Source organism: Typopeltis vanoorti, chromosome 11, assembly GCF_054136105.1.
Source record: "Typopeltis vanoorti isolate ZY-2024b chromosome 11, IOZ_Tvanoo_1.0, whole genome shotgun sequence".
Lineage (NCBI taxonomy): Eukaryota > Metazoa > Arthropoda > Arachnida > Uropygi > Thelyphonidae > Typopeltis > Typopeltis vanoorti.
This window is the reverse complement of record NC_143559.1, coordinates 101,679,368-101,700,720: the sequence shown is the minus strand read 5'-3', so window position 1 is coordinate 101,700,720 and position 21,353 is coordinate 101,679,368. Positions and strand designations below refer to the sequence as shown.

Below are 21,353 nucleotides of genomic sequence, written 5' to 3'. Positions count from 1 at the left end.
TTTCTTCTGCTTGCCACATATTGAAAAAACTCCATAGGATTTTTTTCAGCCTCATTAGTTAACTGCTGCTTGTATCACTTTTGCTACCATCATCATTATCATGTGAGTCACCTTCCTCTCCTGCTCTTCGTACTCTCATGCAACTGGTTATTATTATTACTACTCATCTTGTGCTTCTTCTAGAATACCGTCTTCCAGATTGCATACCTTACTTCTTGATTCATCCATTTCACATCTGATCTATTTAATCTCTTGACCTTTGGAATACATTCTGATATTGCCTCGACCAGATAGTTCTTGATTAGAACTCAAGCAGCATTGAGATATCCTTTCCATCCAGATCCTCATTCCAGGTTATTGCTGCAAGCTGTCTCCTGAGCTTTTCATAATGAAAAGCTTTATAATTCCACATATATCCCTTTCCAACAGAAATCCTCATATAGCTGGCCACCCTGCAAGTGATCACCTCATGGTCACGCTCACCAACTGATACAAGATTTGGTCCCCCATTTATAATATTATCATCTGATGAGATGATCATATTCAATAAATTGTCTCTCAAAAACTGAAATTCATTCTCTTTTCCCCCAGATGCAGTCTCTTCATTCCAATCTTTATTACCATTAATATCAATAAATATTACCATTACAAGATTATTAAAAACTATACATCACAACTTGGAAGCCAGTTTAAAGTTAGAACATTAGGGAAAGGAATTCAATATTAAGAGTGGGGTGAGTAAGATCTGATATCACCTAAATTGTTTCCTGCTACATCAAAAGAAGTCTTAGAGAATGTATCAGGGGAGAATTATTGAATTAACATTAATGGAAGAACTCTAAATCATTTATGTTTTATAGATGACATTGTTCTGTTAGTAAAATACAATGCAGCTCAGAGAACGCTATATGACCTTGACAGAGACTAGGAAAAGGGTTTAAACTTTAGCTAATACAAAATTAAATTGATGATATATTCAGATCCAATTGAATAAAATTCACAGATAATTTTATTGAAATAGTGAACGATATATTTGCTTCAGTTTTAAGATTTAAAAAAAGACAAGAAACATAAATAAAACATCACATTCAATGAAGACTGAATACACAAACATGAATAATGTTTGTGTATTTTAGTCTTTATTTAATGTGATCAAGAAACAATGAAAGGATTTGAGAATAGGAACCAAAACTTGGAGATTCAGTGGCAATCACTGAAGAAAACACTGATTAATTCAGCCAGAAAGGCATGTGATGAGGTTGTCTACAAGGATAGAAAAATCAAAACTCCATGGTTGACACAGGAAGTTAAAGAAGCAGTGAAGGAAAAGAAGAAAACATATCAAAAGTTCCTGGCAAATAAACAAATAAGTCAGTTTGTGCTCTTAGAGAATACAGAGAAATGTAAGGAAGGTAAAAGCTGTGTAAAACTAGCTAAACAAAAGTCATGGGAAGACTTTGGTAAGAACATAGAAAATAAATATCAGGAAGGTGGCAAAATATTCTGGAGGCTGTTTAAAAAGATCAGAAATGGAGGGAAGAGTGCTATAAAATGAATTAGAGATGATAAAGGTGACATGAAAACTGGAGAAAAAGATATCCTTGAAGTATGGAGTAATTACTTCAAAAAGTTGCTAAATGAAACAGTTAGTGGCAGCACACTGGTAAAAAACACTCAGCAGGGATGCAGTTAGGAATACATATCCATACTTGAAGTAGAAAAAGCCATCAAAAGCTTGAAATGTGGAAAGGCAGCAGGAAGAGATGATATTCAACCAGAAATGCTCAAGTATGGAGGTATAAAAGTCTTACAGTGGCTGCACTGCATAGTTTTGAAGGCATGGATGGAGGGACGATTCCGGATGATTGCAGTAGATCTCTAATAGTACCCATATAAATGGAAATAAAAATGAATGTGAGAATTACAGAGGTATTTCTCTACTGAGTGTTCCTGGTAAGATTTATGCAAGTATACTTGAGAAACAGTTGAGAAGGATTGTGGGAGAAAAGCTTGGTGAAGAAGCTGGATTCAGGCCGAATAGAGGCTATCAGGATAATGGGAATATAACAAAGATCTGTATTTAAGTTGTGTAGATCTGGAAAAGGCATATGACAAGGTGCCAAGAGAGAAGCTATTCAATACACTACAGCTAATGGTGTCAATGGGACATTATATCAAGCAATACTTAGTCTTTATTTGAGTTGTAAGTCAGCAGGAAGGAAGTACAGGAAGATGGTTTAATGTTAATCTGGTGTCAGACAAGGATGTACATTATCTATATGGATCGCATTATGAAGGAAAGTAGTATTAAACCTGATATCAAAATTGGAGATTTTGCATCAAGTCTCCTTTGCTTTATGCAGATGATGTTATACTTCTAAATAAATCCACTAGAAGTCTGCAAGATTCCATGACTAAATTGAATAACTTGTAATAGATATGGTATGAAGGTCAGCAATAACAAGACAAAGACAATGAAAATAGGCATTAGCATTGAAAATATCAACTGCATTTTGAATGGAGAACCTATAGAACAAGTAAAACATTTCAGCTACTTAGGCACAATTTTTAGTGAAGATGGTAAATTAAATAATAGACAACAGAATCAACAAAGCTGATATGGTAGGAATTCAACTAATTAAATTTATATGGAATAAGAGAGAAATTAGTCGGAACACTAAATTAGCTGTATACAAGATAGTGTTCAAACCAATTTTAAGTTATGGATCTGAGAGCTGGGTTAGAAGTAAAACACTTGATCAAAGACTAGAGACCACAGATATGAGAGTCCTGAGAAAGATTATGGGCATGAACAGATGGCATCAGTGGCAATATCATATTAAAAATGAGGATATTAGGAAAGAACTTGACATTGTCAACATCCAGGAATGCATTAGCAGAGCTAATCTCAGGTGATATGGTCACTTAAACAGAATGGGAGAGGAAAGGTTAGCAAAACAAGTTTTCTCTACCAGGTTGGCAGGAAAAAGACCTAGAGGAAGACCAAGACATATGTGGATTGATATGGTAAAAAGTGCCTTAGACAATAGAAATATAAGATCTGATAATGTTGGAGTCTTGATAAGTTACAGACTGATTTGGAGGAAAATTGTAGCTAGGAGGTTAGTAATGATGTAAATTTTTCATATAGTACTATCGTATCCTGTACACCCCTTGTGAGGGTACGTGGCAGGAATTTGATGATGATGATCTCATTAGGAAACAAAGCATGCATTTTGATTGCATAAAGATTATTTGTTAGCAGATTTACCTGTGTGTTTTTCAAGAGAAAGCTATTTGATATGTGCATTATGCTAGTGTTTACCTGTTGAAGTGAGACATAAGCAAAGACTAAAATACTCTAGTCCCCTTATCCGCAGTCAACCCTGATTTGAAATTAAATGGAAAATTCCAGAAATAAACAATTTATGATTACATTATCAAAGTGGATATTAGATCCAACATTATTTCAAAGCAGAATGTTTGTAGAAACTATGAAAGTCTCATAAGTTGACCAGAGAGCTTACGAGAATATAATCATCAGCATCCCCGAGTTGCCTTAGCTACTTAAATCAAGTCCGTAGTGCAACTCGGGGATGGAGATGATTGTATTCTCGTAAGCTCTCAGGTCAACTTATGAAACTTTATTATTATGCGACACCTCCAGGGAGTTCAAAGCTCATCAAGGAAGGGCATCTACTCTAGAACTCTGTCTCCACCACTCAATCCACTAACTGTAATGAACTGCAACTACACCAATGCCATCTACAGTCAACCACCACTGGTATTTTCACAGATGATCACAAACATCCATGCCCACAGCAGGATTCAAACCTGCAGCCCTTTGGCTGGAGAGCAGATATGCTAACCACTTGGCCAACTTAAGAAACCGTCATAGTTTCTACCAACATTTGGCTTTAAAATAATGTTGGATCTAATATCCACTTTGTCTGTGTAATTTTTCATTGCCAAAATGAAGCCATATGGCTCTTTCTTTCTTTCTTTTAATAGACAATTCAGCTGATCCCAGAGGTAGTCCAACACCAGGGCAACTCATTGCAAAGGTGGAGAAAGCTACATGCACCTTGCAGCCGTTCCGAGTAGTTCTTGGTTATCAGATCGATTGTTGTGGTATCACAGTGCTTGTGTTCAAGTAACCCTTATTTTACTTAATAATGGCCCCAAAGTGCAAGAGTAGTGATGCTGGTAATTCAGATATGCCAAAGAGAAACCATGAAGTGCTTCCTTTTAAGTGAAAAAGATGAAGGTTCTCGACTTTATGAAATAAATAAAATTCCATTCACATTCAGATAACTTTCTTACAGTATGTTGTTATAATTTTATTTTATTATTAGTTATTATTGTTAATCTTTTACTGTGCTTAATTTATAGATTAAACTTTATCATAGGTATATATGTATATATACGAAAAAACAGTGTATATAGGGTCAGTACTGTCTGTGGTTTCAGGTCTGTGGGGTGTCTTGGAACGTATCCCTACAGATAAGGTGGGGGCTACTGTGCAGGAAGACAGGATGTGCATGGCAGTGAACCGTGGAGAGAAGAATGCTTCACATAACAAGAAAGGAATTAAAAATAATAGAATTACAAAGATGAAAAGTGAAGGATACTGTGGAGTACTTTACAGCATTTAAATGGAGATAAACTCGCCAGATAAACAAAAGATGTCCTCATTTAAGCATTGAATAGATACCATGAGATGGTGTGATAAGGAAAGATTGCCAAAGAGCAAAATGAAAGGACAATATACAAAGGTTTGACATGAGATGATGGACATTGGCTAAGGATGGAAACAACTGGAAATTAATGGTGGCGAGGACCTGTATCTAGCAGTGGAGGAAAAAGGCTGAAGAAAAAGAGAGAAATTAGTTCAACATTAAAGTAGCTGTATGTAAGAAGGACAGCGTTCAAACCAGCTTTAACATAGGATCTGAGAGCTAGGTTAGAAATAAAGCAGCTGATGAAAAACTAGAATCATAGATTTGAGAGTGCTGAAAAAAATTAGAGTATTTGACAGATGACATCAGTGGCAGAATCATATTAAAAATGAAAATATTAGGAAGGAACTTGATATTGCATTGTTAGCATTCAGGAATCTGTGAGCAGAGCTAATCTTAGGTGATATGGTGATCACTTAAACAGAATGGGCAAGGAAAGGTTAACAAAATAAGTGTTTGATGCAAGGATGGTAGAAAAAAAAGGCATGCAAGTGGATTAATTCAGTTAGAACTGCTTTAGAACATAGCTTCTTAAATTGTGGGTCACGACCCTGTAACTGAATGTGAGGGTCGTGAAAAATTTGACAACGGTAAAAGGTTTCTGAATGCACAACGACCAAAGATTAATTCAAAATCAAATGCATAATGAATCCGAGATGTTTCTGGTAACTCTCGCCCATGTTGTATCACTCAACTTCACTGCAACCTTGGTTCTGAACACACATGTGCACTTTGCACTGCACATGCTATTGCACTACGCAACGCTAACGAATACTGCCAGAAACACATCTATTCAAGACTAGTTTTTCTATCTGAGCATTGTCTTGAATCTGAGCATTCAAGACAATGCTCAGATTCAAAACTATTGTATGTTATGAATTGCAATGTTTTTACTGTACATACAAAGTTTTCTGCTCTTACAGAAACATAATAGTTTAATTACAGAAAATAAAGATTTTTAATATTTTCCTAACGTTATAACCAAAAAAAATATTATTCGGTTATGGGCAGTAGATGGCGCTGATGTAGATGTTTGGTAGTAGAGGATCGGTGTAGTGGTGGTGACAGAGAGTTGTAGCAGTGGGTGTCATCCCATGATGAGTTTTCGCACTCCTTGGAGGTGTCACGAATAATATTAATAAGAATAATAATAAGTGGCTAAATTTAGACAGAAGAGGTAAAAATACTGATGACAATGTGCAGCAGAGTCTTTGCTACCAGGTTGTAGTGCACCTCAATTGACAAGAAAAAGAAAATATGTTGAATCATTTTTGCAATATGAATTTACTTCTGATAATCATGATGGTGTGGAAAAACCTCTTTGCTTAATTTGTATTGAAGTTTTGATTGAAGAGAGCATGAAACCACTCAAACTAAAACGACATCTTAATACCAAGCATGTAGCATACAGCAATAAACCAAAGGAATATTTTGAATTACTTTTCTTCTTCTTCTTCTGTAGCTTGTCCCACTTAAGTAGGGTCACTGTTTGTAGTGAGCCTTCTTCACATCCTCCTGTCTTGGGCTGTAACAACCAAGTCCTCCATCATCAAGTCCTCGTCCACCATCTCTTCTTTGGCCGTCCGTGCTTCCTCTTCCCCTGCACATCCATCTGCATGACTTTCTTCTCACAAACTCTTCCTCCCTCCTCATCACATGATCAAACCATCTCAACCTTTCCTCCTGCATCTTTGCTCCTAAGTTTGTAACTTTCACCATTCCCCTTACATAGTCATTTCTCAGAAGATCCTTTTTGGTCACACTGCACATCCACCTAAGCATTCTCATCTCCGCTACCTCCGTCCTGCTGATGTTATTTTTCCTCAGGGCCACAGTTTCCAAAGCATACGTCATAGTTGGTCTCACTACTGTCCTGTAAATTTTGTCTTTTAGATTGATCAGCACCCTCTTATCACATAGCACTCCAGCCATCTCTCTCTCTCTCTCCAGTTCCTCCATCCTGCTTGTATCCTGCATCCCACTTCCTTCTCAACCTCACCATCCTCTTTCATTGTTGAACCAAAGTATCTAAAGTCACTGACCTTCCTGATGACATTTCCTTCCAGCTCCAGATCTGTCTCCTGGCTGCCATCCACTTTGCAACACATATACTCGGCCTTACTTCTGCTGTCTCATGCCTCTCTCTTCCAGTACTTTCCTCCACCTTTCCAGTTTGGCTGCCACTTCTTCTCTTGATTCTGCACACAGCACGATGTCATCTGCATGCAACATAGTCCAAAGCACGTCTTCTCTCACTTCCTCTGTCACCACCTCCATCACAATATTAAACAGGAACGGACTTAATGCAGACCCTTGATGCAAGCCAACTGTCACTGGAAAACTTTCTGTCACTCCCAGGCAGGTTCGAACACTTGTCTTCACATTTCTGTACATCTCCTGCACCAACCTGACACATTTCTCTGGTATCTTCTTCTCCTTCAGACACCTCCAGACTTCTTGCCTTGGCACTCTATCATACGCTTTCTCCAGATCAATAAATACCAAATGTAGCTCCCGTTGCTTCTCTCGAAACTTTTCCATCATCTGTCGTATCCCAAAGATAGCATCTGTGGGATATGACAATATGATATGTCGTATCCCAAAGATAGCTTCATGCCGATTGACCAGGCATGAAGCCAAATTTCTCCTTTGCAATCTCCACCTCCTTCCTCAATCTTCCATCAAGAACCCTTTCTAGGATTTTCATTGTGTGGGGGCATCAACTTTATTCCTCTGTAATTTTTACAGTCTTGTGCATCCCCTTTACCCTTGTAGATGGGGACAAGAGTACTTTTCCTCCATTCCCCGGGTATATTTTCCTGTTGGCAAACTTTCATGAACAGGTCCCACAGCAGGTCAATTCCTTCTTCCCCAGAGCCTTCCATGCCTCCACTGGAATCCTATCTGGCCCCACCGATTTTCCATTCTTCATCCTCTTCATGGCCTCCTTCACTTCCACTCTACTGATGTTCTGCACCATCCCCTCAGAAGGCTGCCCATCTTCTCTGTGAGTCCTTGTATTTTCTTCATTCAAAAGCCCTTCAAAGTATATTCTCCATCTGTTTCTTATATCCACATCCCTCCTTAATACCCTTCCTCCAGAGTCTTTGATCTGCCACTTCTCTTGATTCTGCACACAGCACGATGTCATTCGCATACAACATGGTCCAAGACTTGTCTTCTCTCACCTCCACATGTAAGATGTCCTTTGATCCCTTATTTCTACATTTTGCCAATCGATAAATTTTTCTCTGTCCTTCCTTTGTTTTTAATTGATCATAAAGATCTTGATATGCCATGGCCTTCGTCTACACAACAACTTTCTTGGCTTCTCTTCCACTCTTTACTCATACCATTTCTGCTTTGCCTTCCTCTTAGCTGTCACTGCTTCTTGTACAATATTATTCCATCACCAACCCTCCTTCTACTCTAATCTTTCCGGATGTTTCAACAAGCACCTCAATTGCACTGCTTAGAATTGCTTTTGAATTATGTCTCCACCAATGTTGTACAATTTCTAGTCCATCCGAAATCCTCTCTAACCCTCTCCCTAAAACGGTTCCTCACACTCTCTTCTTTTAAGCGAAACCACTTAATTGTCTTCCTCCCATGGCTTCTGAAGGTTCTTATCTTTGACCTTATTTTAAAATCTGCACACAGCAGCCGGTGTTGCTGTGGCACTTAACCTGTTGGGATTACCTTACAATTTGTTACTGCCTTAAGATGTTTTCTTCTAGTCAAAAAAGGAGTTCACAATTGCCAGATCAAATGATACCGCGAAGTCCAAAATCCTTTCTCCTTCCTGGTTCATCATTCCCACTCAATGGCCACCATGCACCCTTACACGGTCCCTGTTCTGTCTCCCTATGTGCCTGTTCAAGTCTCCTCTGACAATCACTATCTTGTTTTCTTCCATTTCTTCATCTAGCACATTCCAGAACTCATCTTTCTCTGCTGTACAGCCAACTTGCGGGGTGTATACACATAAGACGAACCAGTTGCTCTTCTCCAAAACTCAGTTGCATTCTTATGATCCTGTCGTTTCTCCTACCCACTTCCAGTACTTCGCTCTTCATTCTGACACACACGACAATTCCAGCACCATTTTTTTCCATCTTTATTTGCTCCAGAGTAGAACAATTTATACCTGTATTCTAGTTCCTTTGCCTTTTCTCCCTTCCACCTTGTCTCCTGTATGCATAAAATGTCCACTTCCTCTTCCTCATCATGTCTGCCACCTCTCTTCCCCTTTCGGTCATGCTTCCAACATTCATTGTTCCCACTCGCAACATTCTCTCCACCTGCTGAACTAGCTTCTTTAACCGCACCTGCCCTTGATGCGGTAGCTCTTGTCCGCTTCTCATAACTGTAGTGGGATGTTGCTGTGCGTTGCTTAAAGGGTATGCCCTAGCCCTTGTATTGCTTTCTTTTCGACTCATTTGATCATAACTAGAGCTGGCAGTGAAGTTCTTTGACCGGGTGCCCTTCCTGACATCAACCCTCGCCATTTATCCGGGCTTGGGAACCGGCACCTTTTTTGGGGGGCTAATTTGCCCCCTTTGGTGGCTGCATAAGACGAAATGACATAGCAAGACAGGAAAGATTCACCCCTAGCCCTCGAATACTCTAATAGCATTGGGGGGAAGGAGCAAGAAGAGAAGAAAGAAGCAAAGAAATAATGGGGAGGGACCAGTCTACAGATAATATAACAGATGTATATTACATGAAGTAAGGCATGGTCCAGCATCAGGTACCTCAGGTTTGCCATACCTGTACTCCCTAAAGTGAGCCCATTAGGACAATGTTTTGAGAAATTTGTTACTGTCAACAAAAAGTATTTACTTGCATCTTACAAAACTTCTTATTTAATTGCAAAAACTAAAAAGCCCTATGCAATAGGAGAAGATATCATGTGACCTGCTGCTGCTATTAAAATGTGACAAATAGTTCATCATCATCAAATTCCTGCCATGCACCTTCAAGGAATGTACAGGATATGATAGTACTACGTGAAAAATTTACATCATTACTAACTTCCTATCTACAATTTTCCTCCAAATCAGTCTATTACCTGTCAAGACTCCAACATTATTAGATCTTATATTTCTGTCTTCTAAGGCACTTTTTACTGTATCAATCCACCTATATCTTGGTCTTCCGTTTGGTCTTTTTCCTGCCAACCTGGCAGAGAACACTTGTTTTGCTAACCTTTCCTCTCCCATTCTGTTTAATTGGCCATACCACTTGAGATAAGCTCTGCTAATGCATTCCTGGATGCAGACAATGTCTGCATCCAGGAATTTTTAATTTTTAATATGATATTGCCATTGATGGCAATATCATATTAAAAATTAGGATCTTTAGTGTTCTGACTAATTTCTCTCCTATTCCATATAAGTTTATTCAATTGACTTCCTACCATACCAGTTTTGTTCATTCTGTTGTCTATTTCCATATTTAATTTACTATCTTCACTAAAAATCATGCCTAAGTAGCTGAAATGTTTTACTTGTTCTCTAGGTTCTCCATTCAAAATACAGTTGATGTTTTCCAATATTTCTGCCTGTTTTCATTGTCTTTGTCTTGTTATTGCTGACCTTCATACCATATCTATTACAACAGTTATTCAATTTAGTCAGGGAATCTTGCAGACTTCTGGTGGATTTATTTAGAAGTATAACATCGTCTGCATAAAGCAAAGAGCTGACATTAACATCTCCAATTTTGATATCAGGTTTTATGCTACTTTCCTTCATGATGTGATCCATATAGATAATGAATAACAGAGGGGATAATGTACATCCTTGTGTGACACCAGATTTACCATTATACCAACTTCCTGTACTTCCTTCGATTCTAACCTGCTGACCTACAACTCGTGGCAAAGGTGGTATAATTTCTGATCACTTTCCTTAGTATCTCATAATGCAAAGCACATCTCCTTGCAGCCATATATAATGCTATGCATTAAGAGAAGGGTCACTACCCAGACCGGTTTCGACCTTTATTGAGGTCTCGTTCAGTGAGAGCCAGACCCAGAGGTGGTGATACTGAGGTGGAAGCAAAGGGCAAAACCAGTCTGGGTAGTGACCCTTCCCATTATACATGTCCGCAAGGAGATGTGCTTTGCATTACGAGAGATACTAAGACAAGGAGTGATGAGATCTTGGTCCACCTTTACCATGAGTTGCCTTAGTCCTGAAGATACTTCAGGCGCAAACTTTGTTTGCTTACACTTGGATAAAGGATTAAAATAAATTTATTATAGTTTAACCAAGTGAAAAAAAAAAAATTCCAACATCTTTCTCGAAATCCAGAGTAATTCAATAATAAGGTGAGACACCTTTTGGCAACTCATATAAGTAAAGATGACGTCTCCATTGCTTCAACCTTGGTATCACCACCTCTGGGTCTAGCTTCCACTGATGAGACCTCCATAAAGGTTGAAAACGGTTTGGGTAGTGGCCCTTCCCTTAATGCATAGCATTATACATGTATGCAAGGAGATGTGCTTTGCATTATGGGAGATACTAAGACAAGGAATGATGAGAGCTTGGTCCACCTTTACCATGAGTTGCCTCAGTCCTGAAGGTATTTCAGGCACATACTTTGTTTGCTTACGCTTGGATAAAGGATTAAACTAAATTTATTTCTTCAATATATGTCTAGCACATTAATTATTATTATTATTTTTTTTTTATTATTTCATGGTATTATTACATCAGATCATAAAGGTCAAGTTCATGTATTTTATACAGCACCTTTTCTGGGTTGTTATAGAGTTCACATTTGGAAATATTCATACAGTTTAGCAAATGCATTTGTGATGATCCCTCGATGTTACAGATTTTGCAGGTGGGGAAGACTTTTATGCCATTGCTGAACTTGATCGGTATTGTGTGGCCGGTCTTGAGGCGAGAGATCATGGTAGTGTCACTGTGATTAAACTTGGAATTGATGGTAGCCCCTGGATTTTCTGCTGAGTACCAGTGGTGAGTCATGTCCTGAAGAATTGTTCTTTTTATGTTTTCTTTTTGGGTGGTTTTAAAAAGATCAAAATCTGTGGTATCACTTGATGTGGCGGCTCCATCTGCGGCTTCCATTTTTGCTACTTCATCTGCAGTTTTGTTTCCCTTTAATCCCACATGGGATGGAATCCATTGGAAGATTATTTCAGAATCCTTATGTAGTTTTCGTGGAAAGGCTTAGACATTGATTATGCATTATTACTAAATAATTTAAGGAAATTACAACGTAAACTTGGATATACATTAAAATAAATTTTAATATACTTCAATATTTCGGCAACTTTATGTTGCCATTTTCAAGGAACTTAAGAACAAGACACGTGCACGCTGCACAACAAACAGTAAGTGAGGAAGAAGCAGGAAGCTATTATTTCTCCTAAAGTCCTGATGGTGCCCCCTAGCAGGCAATGTTGATATTCTTGGGCAATTGGGCTGAATTTCTTCTGATGTAGGTTTCCCAAATTTGAGGCAGTCTCATGCAGCCAAATTTGTTGAGGTTTGGATCGTTTCTTAGGGCTGAAGCTGATTCCATGAAAAGCCTTTCATATTTGTATTTACTATGGGTATTATCGTGGCTTTCTTCCACCGTATTCTATGGCAGGTATCCAGCGCATGGTCAGCAAGACCAGAGTGCCTGTATTGGTGAAACTGGATGTAGTCCTTGTGTTCTGAAATTCTGATATTTGCTGTCCTGCCTGTTTGGCCAAAGTAGGACATCTTACAGCTGCAAGGGACCTGGTATACACCAGGTAGGTCGGGAGGGGGGGGTTAGTTTTTAGTAGGGCAGATAAGGGATGCCAATTTTTTATATGGTCTGTAACAAGAAGTTAAGTCATGTTTTTTTAGGATTTTTGTAGTTATTTTCCGAGGTGCCTCGCATATAGGATATGGTGATGGATTTAGAGTAATCCTTGTTGTGTGTGTGTGGGGGGGGGGGTTGTAGTTTACTGGTTTCAATATTTTTTTGGGGGGGGTAGCCATTGGCTGAGAAAGTGTTGAGAATGTGGTTTAGTTCTGTGTAGTTTGTAGTTTGTTTATGTTTTTTGCAATGTTCCCCTCATTATTGCCATAATTTATTGGGATGTTCTTACAATTTTAGCAATGTGACCCCTAAACTTCAGGTCTCTGTCCACCATCAGTCACATACTCTGCATCTCAACCTTACCTACCAAATTTCAAGACCTTGCATTTTTCAACATTAAACTGAAAGCTCCACTCATTTGCCCACTCACATAGTCTATTCAGATCCTCCTGCAAGGTCACAACATCTGCTCTATTTCTCATAGCCCTTTTCAACTTTTCATCATAGGCAAACAACTGCACATCTCCAGTTAAGCCCATCCCAATGTCATTAATGTACAAGTTAAACAATAAGGGTCACAAAACAGATCCCTGTGGCACTTCACTAGTGACCTTTCTCCTTTGGGATACCATTCCTCCATATACCTTCTGATACCTGTCCAACAACCAATCAGCTATCCAATTCACTAGTCTGTTATCTAATCCCATCTGTTTCAGTTTAGCTACTAGCTTGTCATGTGGCAGTCTGTCAAAGTCCTTTGAAAAATCCAAGTACACCACTGTTTATGTATCTCCTTTATCGTGTGAATTTTTGCCACCTTGCTGTAATACATAAGCAGATTACTGAAACATGACCTTCCCCTAACAAACCCATGCTGACTATCATAAAGAATACTGCTATTATCAATCCACCTTTAAGTCTTAGTCCTTACCAACTTCTCTAATACCTTAACAACAACAATCCCAAGCACACAGATTTGCCTATAATTTGTAGCCTTAGTCTTATTCCCCATCTTCCCCCCCCCCATTCCATTGTGAAGTGAAACTATTTTTCCCACCTTCCGTTCCTTTGGGACTTGCCTTGTTGCAAGACTCGTTAAATAGTTGTGCCATTAATTCCATAGAGCATTCCCTCAAGACCTGTGATATACTGTCAAATCCCATTGTCTTATTATTATCAAGTTTACTTAATTCCTCATATACTTTCTGCTCATTCACCATCAGTTCCTCCTCTGCCTTATCTTCTTCACTCCAGCTTCACCTGATGTTGCCATCACTAGGATGAGATACGAGGTGTGGCTATTAAATAACGAGACCAGTTGCAAAAATGTGGTTTATTATTAGAATTGTACGAATATTAAAATTGTATGAACATACGAATTTTCCATTGTTGGAAGCAGTGCTGCAAGTCATCAGGTGTTATCTGCTTCATTAGCATTACCGTTTTCTCCTTTACCTCATTCACTGACTGAAAATGGGTGCCCTTCAATGTGGACTTGAGGGGATCATCACATGTGATTAGACGTGGATTTTCCGGTACGATCCAAAAACAAAGAGACAATTGATGCACTGGAAAACTCCCACGTCACTGAGAATGAAAAAAACAAGAATGAGCAAGTCCAAACTGAAGGCAATGCTTATTGGTTTGTTTTTTTTTATATATCAATGACGTGGTAATGGTTGAATGGGTACCAGAGGGTCAGCTAGTTAACCAACATTATTACCTTGAGGTTCTGGCCAAGCAGAGAACAAGTGAGGAAGAAGAGACCCGATCTGTGGAAGAACAATACTTGGATTCTCCATCAAAACAACGCTCCAGCCCACAGTGCACTGTCTGTAAAGCAGTATCTGGCTGATAAGAAGATCCCAGTGTTGGACCATCCCCGCCAGACTTAGCTCCATGTGACTTTTACCTTTTTCCAAAGTTGAAATCCACATCGAAGGGCATCCATTTTCAGTCAGTGGATGAGGTAAAGAAGAAAACAACAGCACTACTGAAGCAGATTACACCTGATGACTTGCAGCACTGCTTCCAACAATGGAAAATTCGTATGCAGTGGTGTATAGATAGAGGATAGGAGTATGCCGAAGGGGGGATAACAATTACGTTGTACAATTGTAATAATAAACAACATTTTTGCAACCAGTCTCATTATTTAATAGCCACACCTCATATACTGATAAACTGATCATTAAATAATTCAGCTATATCCTCTGCATTGGTTATTAATCTGCCAGCGTCACCATCTAGCATCATCTTCCCATAGTCATTTTTTTTCCTTTTACTTTGCCACATATCGAAAGAACTCCCAAGGATTTTTCTTGGCTTGATTGGCTGACTTCTCATACTTCACTTTTGCTGTTTGTACTCTTCATGCAACTGATCATTATCAACATTCATCTAGTGTTGCTTCCACAGTGCCTTCTTCTTCCATATTTCACTCTTAATCTCTTCATTCATCTATTTTACTCCTACCTATAGTTTTTTCACTTTTGGGATATACTCAGACATTGCTGCTGTTAAATAGCTCTTGATCAATTTCCACACAGTGTCTGTATTCTTCCCACTCAACTCCTCTCTCCACACTGTAGCTCCCAGGCTATAGCACAGAAAGAGGAGCTTTCCATAATCACCAGCCTTGTAGTTCCATATATTTTTTTTTTATAGAAGTTTTCATGTGACTGGCTGCAACCTTCATTGTCACTCTTGCCAACCTGGGGGGGGGGGGGGGGAATTAGACACTTCATTCACAATCACAACCTCTGATGATATAACCAGATCTAAGATTCTTAACTCTTGTGCCCTCCATTACACCTAAGATTGTTGTTCCTTAAGAACTTGAGAAATCCATTCTCCTTATTCCTTGATGCTATCTCTTCATTCCAATAAATATCGCACTATTTGAAATCACCCATTGCTTGCTCACTAAGCCAAGTTGTCCATACATTTCTTTGTCTCCAACTTCCACATTCCCTGGCCTGTAGCAGCACCCCCACCAAATAATACTTCATTCGATCAACCTCCACTTCACACCATAGTGCTTCAAAATGGCTGCCACCTTTTTCTCCTATAGTTATTTATTGAACTATCAAATGTATAGCTGTTTATTATTGGTTAGTTATTTATACTTTGTAAACAAATCTCCTTCCCCTCTCCTCATAAGTTTTATTTTATTTTTTTTATGCCATCGTAAATTCACTTATGCACTCAGCAACTTATAGGACACACATAACACAAATGTTAATTATTAGTAATTTGTTTACAAGTAATGAAAGTATTTCTACTCACACTTGCTCTTTCTTTTATATTTCCCATTCTCACATAGTTTACTAATTCACATATTTACACCTTTGAGTTATGCAAATATATCAACCAAATATAGCATTCTCCTTCATTTTGTTTTCTAATATATCCTAAAACAATTAAAACAATCACACTTCCCCCCTCCTCACAAATTTGGTTACAGTTAAAGAACCATTACAATAAGTAGCTTATCTGCTGAAATGCAAGCACGAAATTTCCACACGTATTTTCTCTCTCCCCCTATCAGAGTTCACTTACTGTCACCAACAGTGAGTGAACTATGATCGCCGTGATGTGAACATGTTAAGGTTTTTTTTTTCCCCTCTCCCATATCAGGAGCTTTATTATTGTACATTTAACTTGAAATATTCTGTTCTGCTTGTGATTATGTTTCTGTGAAACAGGAGTCTTCTGGTTTGCTCATTATTACACCTAAGTTTTTTATAGGTGATTTCTTTAGTTTAACTTACTACACATCAATTCAATTTAATGCTTTTTTTTTTTTTTGACTTGCTGTGTGCTTGAAGCTTAAGTATAAGCCTTTCAGTCTTTCCTTATCATATTACATATGCCTTTTTATGATCCAAAACTTTCCCCATGATTTCTTGACTCTGTGATTTAAAGTAAAAATCTCATTTTGAGTAATGATAAACTTAGAAACTCCGTGATTAATTTATTGAGTTACTGATATTTTGCAGAAAACAAATTACAGCTACCAAATTTTCATTACCTTTTATAGGAGAAATCACACACACAGTTTGTAGGTTTCCTAAAAACAGAATAGTACAGCATCTTCAAACCATTTATACAGAAAACCAGGGCTATTTGTTTTAATGAGACAGCCCCTGCCAAAGTTCTTGACCCAGTTGCTGCAACCCCTCATTGAAATAGACAAAATACTGCATGCTCCCACACCTGACAGACAAGACCACAACATAACTATTCACACAAGACTGAATGGAAGAAGATGTATTGCATAAAAGTTACTACAGACCTGAGAGACTTTTTAAAATCAGCATCAACCATGAAACACTCTCCTAACCGTAATAAGTACGGATGCATTAATTTGTATAAGACCTTGGAGACAGGCATTTTAAGACCATGTTTAACTTGACCTTTTTTGAATTAACTGTGGCTTTTTTTTTTTTAATCTGGCCCCTAGAGGGTGCCTTGATAAGAGATTGGTTCTTTTCACTTATAGTTTGAACGGTTTCTGCAACAATCTAATCGAGTGCTGTCTCTTACCACAGTTGTAATTTGTGCATCTAAAGATGATTATTTGAAAACCAGCAAAACAATAGTAACTCAGTAAATTATATATTTTATTCTTTTAGTGTTGTTTATACTGTAATGCATTTTGAACTGTACTCAGACATTGCTGCTTTTAAATAGCTCTTGATCAGTGTCCACACAGTGTCTATATCCTTCCCACTCATCTAGATCCATATTCTCTTGTTTTCCCTAATTCTCTTGAACAATTGTTGTTTTTTGTTTTCTTAAGAATAAGCTTGCACATATCTTGTCTGGAGTATTCAGGAGGAAAATTTCTCTGTAATTTTCTCATTTGGGTTTATTTTATATATTGCTACAACAAGATCTCTTCTACATTTGGAATTTGATGTAATAACCTAGTCCCCTGAGTGATGGCATAGCCATAGCAGAATGTTCACACTTTCATATCTAAATATTTCTGATGAATAGCTACTGCAACTGCCTTTTTTGCCTGTAGTATTGAAATATAGTGAGTGACATATTAGTCTGAATAGCCCATTACTTGGCTTCCTAAATAATATCCATTATTATTATTTTATACAAGCAAGCAAACAGTGTTCTTGCATTGAAACTTTTAAAGCTTTAAAAGCATTGAAACTTTAATATGTTTAAACATTTAAACATATTAAAGCTAATCAAGTGCTTACAAAATTATAATCCTTTTACATCAGTTTCTAGTATTTTATTGCACTAATTAAGAATCACATGGCTTCACCAAAGAATTCTGGTTTGTAATGAAAATCAAAAGGTTCAAGCAGCTCTATCAAAATCCCATAATGAAAACTATATTCAAAACAATGAATATGAGTTCTTGAGCAGAGTTTATCTTTTCACTGGTGCAATTTATGCTGAGATTTTTAATTTTATATGCTCTCAGTTACCTTTGAAACTTTTATTAAAGCATTGATGTACAAATATTCACACTAATACTCCAAGGTCCCAGTTTAAGATCCTAAATCATAAACAGGTGTCCATAGAGGGCACCCACGCCTAGTTACGACTCTAGTCTTTTGTCCACGTGTTTTGATTAGTTTTGTGCTGCCATTGTGTGTGTGTGTGTGTGCATTACATCTCATTTTGTACTCCCTAACGATGTCTCTGTAACTGAGATGAAATATTGGAAACATTAAATACTATTTTTAATAGTTTCCTAGTGCTGTTTTGCTCCATTTTATCATGAGTTTCCTAGCACTTCAGCCTTAACATATTTTTAAGTTAAGGATGCAAAACAATGTTTGTACATTGTTTTGCATCCTTGGTATAAAATAATGGATATTCATTGCGCTAACTTCTGATAATGAAACATTTCTGTTTTTTGCTTCCTTAGCTTAGATTTATATGCCAATCAAGAGTTCACGGATGAAAATACACAGCTTTCAAATTTGAGCTACTGTGGTATTCTGGCTTTCTAATGAGAACATACATTTTCAGAAGAGCTGTCAAGCTAGTGAAAACAGTTAACTGAAAGAGCTCTTGAGCAGAGTTTGTTGTTGTGTGATACTAACCACCTCATGCTGAAAGTGTTAACTTCTTGCAGTCTCAGCTGTGTTTGAAATTTTTAGTTTCAATCCACAGACATTGTTTACCTGCTTGGTATAGAAAAATAATGGATATTCCAAATCAAAGCTCTTTTCTTCATACAATTATGTTATACTTTAGTACTTTAATAGATTTAATATTTAGTACAACTTTGTACTAAATCTAGAATATCAAAATATTCAAATTTTTCATTTCTTTCTCTGAAGATATTTTAGATATTTTTGAAGTATTTTTTTCCTTAATCTGAAAGTAAAAAAAAATTTTATAAGACTGAGTCATAAAATATTTTTATTCTGCCGTGGTATATATTTCTGTCACTGATTACTTATAATTTCATTTTTTTTAGTGCCAGTGGAGTCAGTGCATCTTTTGGAGAAATGCTACTTCTTATTGCTATACATTTCCATAGCAACCAGATCAGCTCAATTGCTGACCTGGTTTGTTCTACTTTAGGAATGAAAATTCCAATAAGATCAAACAACTTGGCCAGAATAAAAACTATTTTTACACAAGAAATATTTACAGAACAGGTTAGTATAAGTCTTATTCGTCACCAAGTAAACAAACAGAATGAATAGATCTGTTATAAAGACATGCTTAAATTCCATTTGAAATGAGAAAATTTGAGCTTCTGCATATTGAAGTCATTTCTTAAGATATCCAAACTAGGTAGTTGTGTGTGATTATAGATAGAGATCTGTTTTAAGAGACCCTGAAGTAAGAAATGTTAGGTCAGAGATGAATTTCACTGCCTGTGAGACCACCACCCTGCTTATTGTGGAAGCCTGAAATGGTCTGAAAGTTCCATGTTTGGTCTCTACTTTACAGGTTTTCAGAATATGTAAAAAATAAATTTAAAAAATGCAAAAATAACCTATAAAATTGATAAAAAAATAAATAAATAAATAAAATCCTTAGCCTACCACAGTACAAATGTAGTATATCTTTGCATATAAACTTTTCATGGGTGGCAGCCACATAAAAAATAAATAAATAAAAAATTTCAAAGGAACTAGGTTAACATTTTAGCCTATCTGTACTTGATTTCTTATTTTATAAATTCCTCCTTGGAAGAGACAATACCTTGAACTTTTCTTCTCCAGACATAATCAACTTATTATATTGTTGTGGAATCTACTATTTTTTGATAAAACTTGTATACACGTCTTGTCTTTGGTTTAACAGTGGGGTTTCCACTCTTATTGATCAATTTATTTATGAAGAATGTAAAAAACAAGCCACAAGGCATGCATACAAATCCAGTGGTCAGATATGCTATGCTGGTGACAACCATTGGCGATAGATTTCTTGCTTAACTTTTATCCATTTAATGCTAATTTAATTAAGTTGATTAAGGAATTAAAACCGGATGTATCCCTTCTGTTCCTGTATATAGTAATTAAAAAAATATAGTGCTAAGCTTGTCTTGCATAATCTTATACATAGATTGCTATATGCTCCTGTTTTAACTATCCTCAGAACCAAAAATTAGGCATCACGAGAATTCTAAAATATTGTGCCTTGCCAGTACAATTAAAGATTCAGGTGTAAGTTATACAGATTAGAATAACTCCTTACCAACTGTTGATGAATGTATTTACCTTTATGTGCAGGTTTTCTATAGATAGAGAAGGCCGAGGCTCCATCTGGTTGTCATGTAACCAGGGTGTCTAGGAAGGGCAGACTGTTGATTCTGTTTCTGTAGTGAATTGAATCCATGTGTGCTGACTCTTTAAAGTGAGGAAGAAAAGTGTTTAGGGTTTCTGAGCAACATGGCTAAATAGTGAATGCATCATCTACATACACAGACCTTTTTTTGTGTCTTGGTATACTTCTGTAGCAGTTTTTTCTAATTTACAGTAAAATTTTATCACAGCTCTTTGCTCTGTGACACAACTTCTGATACGCTCCACTTGCACACTCTTACTTCAATGGTTGTCACACGAGAATGGCCTCATCACCCGACTCAAAAGTTGTACCTTTAGTTACAACACACTCTAGCGTTCAAAACTATAAACACGTTTGTTACTTTTATTCAAAGAGCTGTCCTCTAAAAAAAAAAAAAACTATCTTATTACTTAACAGGCACACTATGTAGCATAGCCAGATGATATGTCTTCTGAGAGCAGCATTTAAAGCATTCTCTTCGGATGTCTCCATAAAGTAGTTAGCTGGAGGGTGGGGGAGGAAGGAATATCCATGGTTGTGCCCTCTATTTGGTTGTTTTGTGTAGAATTTACCTGGTAATGCAAAATAGTCCAAATTCATGGTGAACTGAAATAGTGTGGAGGTATCAGGACAAAATTCTGCTGGAATAAGTCAAAGATGTCTTTAAGTGCAACATTCAAGAATAATAAAGAGATGTCAAAACTGACCATTAAGTCAGTGCTGTAGATGGGTGAGATTCTCTGACATGCTCCACTCGTACACTCTTACTTCAGTAGTTGCCACACAAACACTGCTGGCTTTAAAGTGGGCAGAGTTCTTTGTCTGAAGGAGTTGCCAGTAATCTGAGAGATCACTTTGGCTAGTTTGTATGTTTGATGACTCTATCTATGCCATCATCAGTTGGCCATAATGGTACCTTCCCTTCATGAATTTTTGGTAAAATTCCAGAAAACACACAAATGGTGTGTTTTCTGAAATTATGAAGTTTTAGTTCGTTAGTAA

At 37.3% G+C, this 21,353-nt stretch overlaps 1 protein-coding gene across 2 annotated transcripts in view; it reads left to right on the top strand.

The window, feature by feature from the left end:
* The window catches only part of IntS2 (integrator complex subunit 2), a 271,634-nt gene that overhangs the window by 149,557 nt on the left and 100,724 nt on the right, over nt 1-21,353 (top strand). For both annotated transcript variants that reach the window (XM_090401055.1, XM_090401054.1), the window contains exon 9: nt 19,030-19,213. In XM_090401055.1, coding sequence (XP_090257181.1) covers nt 19,030-19,213 — 184 coding nt within the window. The remainder of the gene's footprint in view (nt 1-19,029; nt 19,214-21,353) is intronic.